Source organism: Oryctolagus cuniculus, chromosome 9 (assembly GCF_051225735.1).
Source record: "Oryctolagus cuniculus isolate XC-2025 breed Fujian yellow rabbit chromosome 9, ASM5122573v1, whole genome shotgun sequence".
In the NCBI taxonomy this organism is placed as follows: Eukaryota; Metazoa; Chordata; class Mammalia; order Lagomorpha; family Leporidae; genus Oryctolagus; species Oryctolagus cuniculus.
Genome location: NC_142875.1, coordinates 16987130 through 17000350, shown reverse-complemented (window position 1 = coordinate 17000350; position 13221 = coordinate 16987130). Strand labels below are relative to the sequence as shown.

At 44.0% G+C, this 13221-nt stretch overlaps 1 protein-coding gene across 3 annotated transcripts in view; it reads left to right on the top strand.

Annotated features, from left to right (window-relative positions):
* The window catches only part of CLDN10 (claudin 10), a 154193-nt gene that overhangs the window by 16922 nt on the left and 124050 nt on the right, over positions 1 to 13221 (top strand). Inside the window, exon 1 of one of the 3 annotated variants that reach the window (XM_008260102.5) lies at positions 9495 to 9883. The exons of the other annotated variants lie outside the window; for them this stretch is intronic. Coding sequence (XP_008258324.1) covers positions 9670 to 9883 — 214 coding nt within the window. The 5' untranslated portion in view covers positions 9495 to 9669. Of the gene's footprint in view, positions 1 to 9494; positions 9884 to 13221 lie in introns of those variants that run through there. 3 annotated transcript variants of the gene reach the window in all.

Genomic DNA, 13221 nt, shown 5'->3' with positions numbered 1-13221 from the left:
CCCTCTTTTTTTCTCTCTCTCTTTAAAGTATATGATAATTTTTTTAAAAAAATCATGGTTATTTCTATATTTGATTGTTAAAGTAAAATTTTATACAAAGACTTTCTGGTAAAGCTAATAATAGGGGCCAGCATTGTGGTATAGCAGGTAAAGCTGCCACCTGCAGCACCAGCATCCTGGATAGGTGCCAGTTCATATCCTGGCTGCTCCACTTCCCATCCAAGTCCCTGCTGATGGCCTGGGAACAGCAGCAGAGTATAGCCCAATTATTTGGGCCCCTGCCTCCCACATGGGAGGCCCAGATGAAGCTCCTGCCTCCTGGCTTTGGGCTGGCCCAGCCCTGGCTATTGTAGCCATCTGGGAAGTTACATATGGGGAAATTCCCCTCCCCCTCTCCCCCTCTCCCCCTCTCCCCCTCTCCCCCTCTCCCCCCCTCCCCCCCTCCCCCCCTCCCCCTCTCCCCCTCTCCCCCTCTCCCCCTCTCCCCCTCTCCCCCTCTCCCCCTCTCCCCCTCTCCCCCTCTCCCCCTCTCCCCCTCTCCCCCTCTCCCCCTCTCCCTCTCCCATCTTTGGGGTCGTTGCTGTGGCGCAGTGGGTTAATGCCCTGGCCTGAAGCGCCCACATCCCATATGGGCGCCAGTTCAAGTCCCGGCTGCTCCTCTTCTCATTCAACTCTCTGCTATGGCCTAGGAAAGCAGTAGAGGATGGCCCAAGTTTTTGTGCCCCTACACCCGCGTGGGAGGCCTGGAAGAAGTTCCTGGCTCCTGGCTTTGGATTGGCGCAGCTCCAGACATTGCGGGTAATTGAGGAGTGAACCAGCAGATGGAAGACCTCTCTCCCTCTCTCCCTCTCTCCCTCTCTCCCTCTCTCCCTCTCTCCCTCTCTCCCTCTCTCCCCCTCTCCCCCTCTCCCCCTCTCCCCCTCTCCCCCTCTCCCCCTCTCCCCCTCTCCCCCTCTCCCCCTCTCCCCCTCTCCCCCTCTCCCCCTCCCTCCCTCTCCCCCTCTCCTCCTCTCCCCCTCTCCTCCCTCCTTTATCCTTGAAGTTGGCCAAGTGGGAACTTCCATCCTAGCACATCCTGAGCGCTCTCCACGCACAGGGCTGCTCTCTTCGGAAAGAACAGACCAGGCTGTTCTCCTCTAGGGCGGCACGGACTCTGACTGTGCAGAGAGAATCTAAGGTGCAAGGCGATCTCTTTTCTTTCTCTGTGACTGCTAACTCTCAGACTGTTGTCTGGCTATGACCCCTCCCTGCATCCAATTTTACAGCCAAATTTGAACAAGGACCACATCCCACTCTGCCCTCCGCCCACCCCCAGCAGTAGTTCCTGAACTACTGAACCCTGCTGAGCCTATGGGTTGAGAGACTGACTGGGCATGACAGTTTGAAGGAAGAGGAAAACAAACCACTAGGGTATTTTCACCATCTTTACACCTGCTCGTACCTGCTCCATGCTGCCCGCTGCTCACCACCCTCCAGCCACAGTGGACTTCCTGTCTCTTGGACCCCCAGAGGCCTGTTCTTCCCTCTCCCTGGAATGCTCTCCCCACTCCTTCCTGTTGTCCGAGTCTCAGCTGCAGCACCGCCGCCTCCGAGAGCTCCTGCTTGACCCCCACACTCCCTGTCCTGCTTCTTAGCTGAAGGCCACGCATTGACCCACTGTTTCCCCCATGAAAATGTTTGCTGCTGCATCCCCAGAGTCTAGCCCACTGCTTCGTACACAGTAGAATCTCAATAAATGCTCTCTCCCCCCCCCTCTCTCCCCCTCTCTCCCCCTCTCTCCCCCTCTCTCCCCCTCTTCCCCTATCCCCCTATCCCCCTATCCCCCTATCCCCCTATCCCCCTATCCCCCTCTCCCTCCCTCTCCCTCCCTCTCTCTCCCTCTTCTCTGTGTAACTCTTTCAAATAAATAAATCTTTAAAAAATAAATCTTTTAAAGTTAATAAAAATGTTCATTATAAAGCAAGCAAAATGAGAACCTACCTAGTAGAAATTAGAATATGTTGGAGAATCAACATAATAAAAATAGTGTGGTATTGGCAGAAGAATACACAAATGGACCAGTGGAACAGACTAACAGATAAATCCATGCACATACTGTATATTAGAACTTCATATAGGAAGAAAGTCACACTGAATCAATGAGAGAAGGAAGGATTCAGCAGGTCACCTAGAGAAAACTGGTTCATTATATGGAAGCAAATAAAACTGTATCCCTATCTCACATTACTCAAGGACAAACTCCACGTGACTTTCAGACCTAAATGTGAAAGGAGTATTTCTACAATCACATAGCTGAAGTGCAGAATTAGAGGCCTTTTTTTTTTTTTTTAATGGAGGACCTGGACTGAATTCTAGGCTCCTGTTTTTGTTAAATTTATTTATTCATTTAAAGGCAGAGTTACAGAGAGGCAGCGGCAGAGAGAGAGAGAGAGAGAGAGAGAGAGGTCTTCCATCCGCTGATTCATTTTCCTGATGGCTGCAACAGCCAGAGCTGTGCTGATCCAAAGCCAAGAGTCAGGAGCTTCTTCCAAGTCTCCCCAGAGCAGGGGCCCAAGGACTTGGGTCATCTTCTACTGCTTTCCCAGGCCACAGCAGAGAGCTGGATCAGAAGTGGAGTAGCTGGGACTAGAACTGGCCCTCATATGGGATGCCGGCACTGCAGGTGGTGGCTTTACCTGCTACACCACAGCACTGGCCCCTAGATTTTTATTTATTTATTTATTTATTTGCAATTTAAAACAGTTCAGGCTTTAGAGAGAGAATGTAGTATATACACTACAGATATTTAGAAACACCCCTGAGTGGGTCTAGGGAAACATCCGGTAATGAAAAACCTCAGTGTCCCTACAGTACATGGAACAAAGACACGAAGGGTCATGGCTTAGTTATCACCAGATAACCTTGGGGACTGCACTGCTATCTTCAGCTTGCTTCCTCTGGCCCATGCTCTCCCCTCTCCACCTTGCTGTCTGCAAAGTGGTATCCACCTTGGATCTCATCTGTAGGTTCCCTCAGCCTCTGGTGGGAGACAGAGCAGGAGGAGAGCAGCTCCTGCCAGTAGCATATCCAGACTGACTGGGACCCCCTGAGCGTGCTGTCCTAAGGTGGCCTTTCCCTCGAAACCCCTGGTAACTGGAACTCCATCCAGGTCTCCATGTGGGTGGCAGGGGCCCAAGCCCTCAAGCCATGTTTGACTACCTTCTCACACTCATTAGCAGGGAACTGGATTGGAAATGGAGCAGCCAGGACTCCAACCAGCACTCATATGGGATGCTGGTGTTGCAGGTGGCAGCCTAACCCCTCGGCCATATGTTGGCCCCAAGAAAGGATTTCTTAAGCAGAACTTGTAAAGCACAGAATATTGGGGAGTTTGTTTCAAAGTTAAATGTATCTGTTTCACAAAAGACACTCTGGACAAGTTAACAGGTGCCAGGTTGGAAGAGGATAGTCTAAAAGTCTAAAACGGATAAGGGGCTGATATCTAGAATGCATGCGAAATCTCTATACACCAATAGGGAATCCAAATGGAAAAAAAAATGGTGAGGTTAGACAAGAAAAACCACAAGATTTAAAGGTATCTAAAGAGAAACTAAAATTGGAGTTTTCAGATCAATACAAATTAAAACAATATTATCACTTCACACTCCTTAGATGGACAAAAACCTGAAGGGTACATAGTTCTGTGTCTACAGGGATCTGGGCATATACAGAGGCCCTTGTGCTATGTGGTGAGAGAGTGGCTGAATGCTGCCATTGGGAGGAGAATATGGTGACACTGTGGCCATGCTGGGTAGAGGGACTTCAGCCCCTCCCTCTCAGCAGTTGTTTTCCTAATATACATGCATGTCTGTACAGGAACTAGCACTGATGCTCAGTGGTATCCTGTAGGTAGGAGAATTCCTGTGGATGCTCTCTGTCACATCCCTTGTGGCCATTGGAGGCATTCGATTAGACATTAGATATGCATAGGTCATCACATAAGGGTCTTAAAAACTCAGTGCCAGAGCTGCTGCTGTGACACAGTGGGTTAAGATGCCATATTTGAGCATCCAGCTCCCTGCTAATGACCTGGGAAAGCAGTAGAAGTTGGCCAAGTGCTTGGGCCCCTGCCACCCACGTGGGAGATCCAATCTAGATGGAGTTCATTGCGGCCATCTGGGAAGTAAAACAGTGAATGAAATATCTCTCTCTGCATGTCTCTCTCTCCTTCTTGGTCACTTTGCCTCTCAAAGAATCTTTTCTAAAAATTCAATGCTAAGAAACAGAATGAGAGCTCTCACACAGCACTGTTGTACACTAAACATGCACATTTTTTTTAAACATGCACATTTTTAATAGAATACAGAACAAAGGAAGACACAATGAACAAAATAGAACAATTGTTATGGAAGAGAGGGAAATAAAATGAGGAATGAGGCACAAAGGAATAAAGAGTGGCTTCATCTATGCAGACTAAATTGCATGATCAATGTAACCTACTGTTCTTAAAATAAGAAATGAAAGCAATGAATTGGAAGGAAGAAGGAATCTAGGAATCTTAGCTTGGAAGAACAATGTACTACAGCTTGATGGGAGGGAAGAGCTGAGCAGTGACTGGGCATGGGGGTAATATGGAGCGCGCCCTCTACTGGTAACTATTGATCATTGCAGAGACTGTAACCAGCTCTCTTCCCAAAGCAAGAATTAGCTTCTGTGTGCCGGCAGGTGGCAGTATGAGGGGCACAACTGAGAGCACTAGCTGGGTCTGAGCCAGGAGATTATGTTGGGTTGTGAAAAATAGGAATTGTATCTGTTTCCTTCATCCTTCTCTGTCCAACAAAAGGTGACAACTTAGGACCACTTACTTGTCCCGGGTTGGGGAGATAGACTCAGCACCCGCCTTCAGTGTTCCAGTGTGCACCAACTGGTCCCTTTGAAGCAGTGGGTCACCTATTCTGAGATTCCTCATTTTTCTAGGAGTAAAAACAACGGACAACATTTATTTAGTTCCTCCTCTGTGCTGTGTGCATTATGTCTTATAATCCTCACGTATCTAGGAAGCAGGGGATTTGTGATATCAAAAAACACTATTGGGTGCAACAGGTTAAGCCACTGCCTGCCATGCCAGCATCCCATATGGGTGCCCAGTTCCTGTCTTGACTGCTCCACTTCCTATCCAGCTCCCTGCTAGTGAACCTGGAAAAGCAGCAGAAGACGACCCGAGTACTTGGTCCCTGCCACCCACGTGGGAGATCCACATGCAGATCCAGGCTCCTGGCTATGGCCATTGCAGGGGTGAATCAGAGATTGGAAGATTCTCTGTCTCTCCCTGTCTGTAACTCTGCCTTTAAAATAAATGTCTTTTTAAATTTTTTTTTTAATTTGGGCTTCAAAGATTTCCCTTCAAACACCCCACTGCCCTTCCTAGAATTTTGTGTTCTATGACTAAAACTGGCTTTTACTAATGTTTTTGTCTTTCCAACATAATTATTTTTTCGTTTTTTTTGTGTGTGATATTACAACTGAGTCCCCTCACTGCATCACACTGCCTTTTGAATTCCAGGGTGCTTTATGAAACATTGAAAACACAATTAGAGTTTGAGAATTCTTAGCAATTTTTAAAAAAAATTTTTTTGACAGGCAGAGTGGACAGTGAGAGAGAGAGAGAGAGAGAGAAAAAGGTCTTCCTTTTCCGTTGGTTCAGCCTCCAATGGCCACTGCGGCCGGCGCACCACGCTGATCCGAAGCCAGGAGCCAGGTGCTTCCTCCTGGTCTCCCATGCGGGTGCAGGGCCCAAGCACCTGGGCCATCCTCCTCTGCACTCCTGGGCCATAGCAGAGAGCTGGCCTGGAAGAGGGGCAACCGGGACAGAATCCGGAGCCCCAACCAGGACTAGAACCCGGTGTGCAGGGGCCGCAGGTGGAGGATTAGCCTAGTGAGCCGCAGCGCCGGCCAAAAATTCTTAGCAATTTTGACAGTGGAATGGTGAGCAAAAAATCCTGGCTGAATTCTTCCAAAGAAATCATTCCTTCTCTTCCCTCGAGGGAGACAGGCTAGGGAAGTAGCTCCATACCCTAAATATTTGCAGACAGCCAGGTGGTCTTTCTCTCTGCTTTCTTTCTCAAGTTTTCACACAAAACAGGATACTTTTAGTATGTATTTATATCTAAAAAGAATATCTAAGTATTTGGCTAATAAAATAAGAGCAATTAGTCCTTAAAAGAGAACAATTTATTGAGTCTTTATTTAGCTTTTAGATGTTTCAAATAATTTTTTAAAGATTTATTTATTTATTTGAGAGGCAGAGTTATAGATACTTCCCAAATGGCTACAGTGGTCAAGCTGAGTCTATCTGGAGCCAGGAGTTTCTTCCATGACTGACACATGGGTGCAGGGGCCAAGCAGTTGGGCAATTTTCTACTGCTTTCCCAGGCCATGGCAGAGAGCTGGAACAGAAGAGGAGCAGCCGGGACTTGAACCAGCACCCATATGGGATGCTGTTGCCATAGTGGAGGCTTAGCCTACTATGCCACAGTGCCAGCCCCAGTTTTGAAGACTTTTTTACTGTACTCTAACTGGGCCCTGCAATCAAGGTATTGGCAAGTCAAGCGTATATTAATGCTGCTACATTTTAAGCAATCTAATAAAAAAATCTCTGTTGAATAATGTGAGAAAAAGGTGGTTTTCTATTTTAAATTGCTGGGTTTCTATCTTAGATGTGGAATCAGGCATATCCTTTCCAGGAATTCAACTCATAGTGTCATAAAGAAAAATACAATGTACAAAAACTGAGGTTTACCAGGTGGCTCTGTATTTCTCCAAGGAGCTCTTTCTACCATCAATATACAAAGACTTCACAAATGAAAGCTATAGGGCCTGCACGATGGTGTAGCGGGTTAAGCCTCCGTCTGCAGTACTGGATTCCCATATGGGCACCAGTTCAAGTCCGAGCTGCTCCACTTCTAATCCAGCTCTCTGTTATGGCCTGAAAAAGCAGCAGAAGATGGCCCAAGTTCTTGAGCCCCTGCACCACATGGGAGACCCGGATGAAGCTCCTGGCTTCAGATGTGGCCTTTTAGGGAGTGAACCAGCAGATGGAAGATACCACTCTGCTTCTCCCTCTCCCTTCCTCCCTCCCCCTCCCCCACATAACTCTGCCATTCAAATAAATAAATCTTTTTAAAAAAATGAAAGCTGTATATGAATTGAGAATACATGGCACCAAAAATTTTCAAAAATCCAAAATTTCAGGGTTTCCTTTCTTTGAGATGATTCAGTTATTTGAGATAATTCAGTTCCTGATTTGCTAGTTAATTTTTAGAGTTTTTAAAAAATTGTTTCATTTACAACATTGGCTACTTTCCTTTCTGACATAGGATGGGTTAGACATCTGACACAACCCTCCTAGTACAAAACATCTAAAATTGCTTAAAAAAAGATATTTGAAAAATATTTTTAAATGGTGAGTTACCCGAATTGGTAAGAAAGTAAAGAATTCTTTGGGGGCCAAAAAATAAGAAGAAAATAAGAGAAAAGTGCACATACAGAAAGATAAGGGCTGGCTCTGTGGCATATTGGGTTAAGCCAGCTTGCAGTGCCAGTATACCACATGGGCACAGGTTCGAGTCCTGGCTGTTCCACTTCTGAGTCAGCTCTGAGTGGTTCAATAACTGAGTCTATGAAGTAAACTGACAGTAGGCAGATTGGCCAGAAAACAGATATCCAAACCAGTTACATCCCAGGGCATCACATGAAAGCAAAGTGAATGACCTCAAAACCCACTGAGGTCTGGAATCTTCTACTTTCTCTTCATAGACAGGGAGGGGAAAGCAGGTGATTTGGGGGACAGATGAATGGCTCTCAGAGGAACAGGTGACAGCCGTGTTAACCCTGTCTGGGCACGGTGCTGATTTCTAGTCTCCATTGACGTGGGGTGACAGCCCGTGTTAACCCTGTCTGGGCACGGTGCTGATATCTAGTCTCCAGTGACATGAGTTTAATTCTCCCTGGATGATGGGATTCCCAGGATTGGGATTTAAGACAATTACCTTCCTTTGGAGGAGCTGTCCTTGGGCTGACAAAGGTCAAAGGAAGTCCCATCCTGCAAAACTTGTTCGCCAGGAGCCTTCAGCTTGAAATAATTAACACATCAAAGTGGCATAAAAATTTAACACAGAGTTAATACTTTTGATTGTCTTTGAGGGGGGAATTTCTTAAAATCTCAAAAGCACAAATCATCTAGAAAAAGCTTTATCAATTGGGCTATGCTTAAATGAAGACTCTTTATCAAATCAGGTAAAGACAAACCACAAACAGGGACAAGGGATCTGCAACATACATCTTCAACTAAAGATTACTCTCCTGAGTGTGTATAGAACTAAAGAGAAATTATAGATTGCCAAACAACAGATAGAGTGACGTTGTAAATTTAATTGTAGACCAAAAACACAATGAGCCAATAAACACAAGGAAGATGCTCAATGTCATTAATAACTGGAAAATACAAGTTAGCAATCATAGTGGATACCAAGATACTCACCAGACTGGCCTAAAAAAATAAATCTGGAGTAGAACAACAAGGATTCACCCAATGTAGTGGACTTTAATTTGCCGTAACTACTTAGTGAAGAAATTTAGCATTATCTGTAAAGTTAAAGATGGCTATTTCTTTCAAGCTAATAATTCTGCTTCTAAAATACATACTGGAGAAACCTGCTCACGTGTGCAAGGAGAAATGCTTAGGAGCTCTGCCAATGTTGTTTGGAAGGAAAAGGGGAAACATGTTCAAATCTGGAGAAATGGATAAATAGGATTTAACGAAGTACTGTATTCAATTGTAAGTTTTAAAAAAATGTTTTGAGAGGTGGAGGGAGAGAGAAAGAGCCCTCATCTTTTGATTGACTTAGTCTGCAATGGCTAAGGCTGGGCCAAGGCCAAAGCTGGGAGCAAGTAACTCAATCCAGGTCTCCCATGTGGGTGGTAGGGACCCGACCACTTGAGCCATCACCACTGCTTCGCAGGGCCCACACTGGCAGGAAGCTGGATTTGAACCAGGGCCATGATGTCGAACGCAGGCACTCTGAAAGTGAGACTTGAATGTATTAACTGGGGTCTTAACCACTAGCCTGAACACCCACCCCTCAGCTATAATATTCAATGAAGGTAGCTACATTCCTTAATGCGGATAAATCTCACAAACATAACACTGTGTGAAAAAATAAGTTACAGAAGAATACCTGCAATATGATTCCATTTCTGTTGAGACAGATTCGAAAGCCTGCGAGACTAAGGTAATTGATCAAATAAGCTCTAACTGTTACTGTGTAATTTGTACTTTGTAATATTTGGTAGTTGCATGGTCCGTTAAACTTCAGGCTAACTGAAAATTAAGCATTAACTATGGTGCTAGGTAAAAAAGGCTGTGAAATCAAAACCTTTTAAATTAATCTATAAAATTTTAGTAAATATCCGTGTAAGAAACTGGAAGATAGTATTAGGCTGTCTCTAAGATGCCACTGGAAAGTCAAACTTTGTCCTAAGTTCCTGTGCTCCCTGCGGGCATCTGAGCATGAAATATTGTCACCTGCTCCCAACGGCTGGCTGTAATCCTTGTCGAAGTTCCTGTCTGCTGCATGCCCAGACCACCTAAGCGCTCCATCTGGACTGTGTCACCCCAGAAGGCCGAGCGACATGTCCGGGGCACAGATCTCGGCTCTGGTGTTTGGTGTCGGAGGGTTTGGAGCTCTTGTCGCAGCCACCACATCCAATGAGTGGAAAGTGACCACCCGAGCATCATCGGTGATAACTGCCACTTGGGTGTACCAAGGTCTGTGGATGAACTGCGCAGGTAACGCGTTGGGTTCTTTCCACTGCCGGCCGCATTTCACTATCTTCAAAGTAGAAGGTAAATATCCTACCTTTGTTTGGGGTGGAAGGAAAAATGTTACTTCCCGCCCCCCCCCCCCCCCCAGCTATGCTGAGGTAGCGGTACACATTTGGCTGCCACCCCTGTGGAGACAGAGTGTGAAAATGCCAAGACTTGCCTAGGAGGGATGGAGTGTGTTAGTGATAGCTTAAAGAGTGAGCTGTTTATTTGAAAAAGGAAAGTTAAGAACACACTTGCAGATCTTTAGAAATGCTCAATGTGAATAGTAGACTCCAAAGGAAAGCCTGGAAGTGACTGGCTTGTTTTAAAGGCTAGTTTCCATTTGCCTGAGTCATGGAGAGATTGTGGTGGGTTACCTCCCTTTGGAAGAGATATCGTTGTTTAATCCCACTTCTTCTCCCTCTCCCTCCCATAAACCTTATGCTATCCTAAATGCCTATGCTTACGCAGACCATCCAAGATTTTATACAGACACATACACATGTATCTTCAATGACAGAGCATGTGATAAGGATGTATTGAAAGAGGGCAGGGATTCTGTTTTCAGAGGACTCTTGGGTTTTTGTTTGTTTATATATATAGGCAAACATTCATCTTCACACATATTAGGAACTGTATTACAAGTAGATGTGTCTCAAAGAGGGAACATATATGTATTTTATTTGTTATATATATGTATTTGGATCTTTAAAAAACATTTTCAAATCTTAAGAAACCTTCAGGGAAACAATTATTATTTGCTTTTATGTCATTATAAGAATCACTATCTGCCTGTACTTTCTGCAAATTGGACATGGTTACAAACTAGCACAAGTTATGGATTGATTGTTAAAAATAGCCCTTTTTTTTTTTTTTTTTTTTTAGTAAAATACAGACTTTTCACAATCAAATGCAGAATTGTACCTCGGCCCCAGAAAAGAAAACAAAATAAAAATTTAACTAGGAAGTTACTAAAGCATAATATTTTATAAGATTTTGTGTCAAGCATGCATGTCATTAGCATACAGTGAGTGCCAAAGGATAAAGAGAGACTTAGTTAAAACAGGAGACCTCTAGTGATGAGCAGCGGAAACGTTCAAGCTTGGACACACCACTTAGGCCCTCAAACAGCACGTATTTCCTAAGTGCCCATTTGAGGAATCAGTGTTATGTCTCTCTTCAGTCCCAACTTCTGAATTTATTTGAGAACATCTCCAAACTAATCCTTGGACTGTAGAAAATTCCCCTAGAAGCAGGGAAAACTGTAAAAGGAAGAGAAAAGTATCCATGAGACACTTGTCATTCTGCACAACTCTAGTGGTCATTTCTCCATGCCCCACTCAGCCTGTCCCCACCTTGGGCAGCAAGTAGGCGATATGGAATGTTGGCTATGTTTGCTTTTTTGTTCACAACTAGGCTTATCTTTTAAGACCTTATTTTGTCTCATTATGCTTTATTCTATATTCCTGAAGGATCCCCAGTGATTGAGAAAAACATGTGCCCAACCTGAGCTCCAAAGTATGCTAAAGAACCATGATGGCTTTCTCTGTGCCTTCTACAGTGGCTTCCCATAACTCATCCTTTAAAGCACAGAGTTGCACATTTTATCACTACATAGTATTGAACATGGTCCAAATACTCTTCTACTACTAGAAATTTTTTTAAGTTGATTTTGCTTCTTGGCATTTAAAATGGCATATTCTTTATCTACTACAGATATATAGAGAGCTCATTTGAAGAGTCTTGTCCACTGACAATGCTTCCATCAAAACATCGTGAACCCACTTTATGAGATGGGTTACCATAGAAATCTACATTCAACACCAGGAACAAAGATTTGTATTTCCAAGGGTAATGAGGACTCATAAATTTGGGTTCCCTTATTCTCATGAAGTTATTTCTAACATTGCCGGTTGCTTTTCCTTTATTCCTATTTGAAAACAACAATGGGAACATTGGGAAAGCAATGGTGCCAACAGATTCTGAGATGTTACAATGATCACAATGATAACCAATGGGGAAAAGAACTCAAACACCAATGAGGGATACAAATGGTTAAATCACTTCTTAAAAGAATAAACTATTTAAGCTTGTGTTGCCAATTTGAGACAAATCTTCTTAGGCTTAGGCCAGATTAGGTCTCCTGTAAGAAAGAAAAACAGAAAACCTTTTTAAACTGTGAGGATTTTTTTTTCTTGTGGTTACATAACTTCATTGTTTCTAGAGCCATAACTTCTTGTATATAACCTTCTTAGATGCCCAATAGAGGGAGGTTTTTTTAATGAAATAATTTGGAGTAATAGTGAGTACATCTTTTAAAAAGATTTTATTTAAACAGGCAACTTCTGGGGCAAGGAAGATCTATAGTTATAAGAATTACTACTTCCTACTACAAGTCTAGGGACACCTGCAAGTCCATTCTTATTGTGACTTGAAAATCAAAGCTTCTTGATCTCAATTCGATCCCAGTTCACTGTCTTTAGACACAAAGTCAGCTATAGGCTGTGCCTCGTTCGGTTGTGTTTGGGGTATTTTCTCATGTCAGTGTTAACAAGAATGTTTTACCTCTGAAAGTAATGCATGTCTCATGGAGAAAGGAACTATTATATTGCAACATGGAGGGTGTGAAGGCAATAGAGGTTTCTTTGGAACAGGGACTTGATGTACCTTGTTCACCTTGTGCTCCTGGCATGCAGTGGGCTCCAGATTTTTGCTAAAACGACTGAATGAACAAAATAATAGATGGGATTACAGAAAGTTCATGATGATGGCTGGAGCATGCTGAATTGAAGAGTGAGTTACCAAAAGGAAAATCAGTCAGTTACAACTCAGCCGATTGAGATTCGAATTCTGTTTTTATATATATATATATTTTTATTAATATAGAGAGAACAGATTTCATGTATTTTATAGGTACAATCCTAAGAAGATAGCCATACTTCCTTCCCTCCTATCTCCCTCCCTTAATCCCCCTTCTTCCTTCCTTTCTTCCCTATATTTTTTGCAAAAACGTAATTTCAATCCACTCTATAATCACAACCTTAGTATACCACTAACCATAATATTCAAGAGGTAAAAAGTACATAGGCCAAAGTTTCATAGGAATATAAACAAGGGCTAAAAACAACAATCTTTTTTTTTTTCCCCCCTAGCTGTGAGATTTGGCTTTAGCAGAAAGTCTCTGAACTTCATCCACAGGTTTCTCCTCCCTAAGCTGAGAGGACTGGACTCAACAGTCTGGGGGCGTCTGTGATCCTACCTTTCACTCCAAGAGCCTCACCTGCTTCACCACCTGGAGTAGAAAGTCACAAAAGCATTACAGCTCTGAAAGGCTCCGCTATTCTAATTGCTCATAGGATTAGGCCCTTTCTTCCTCT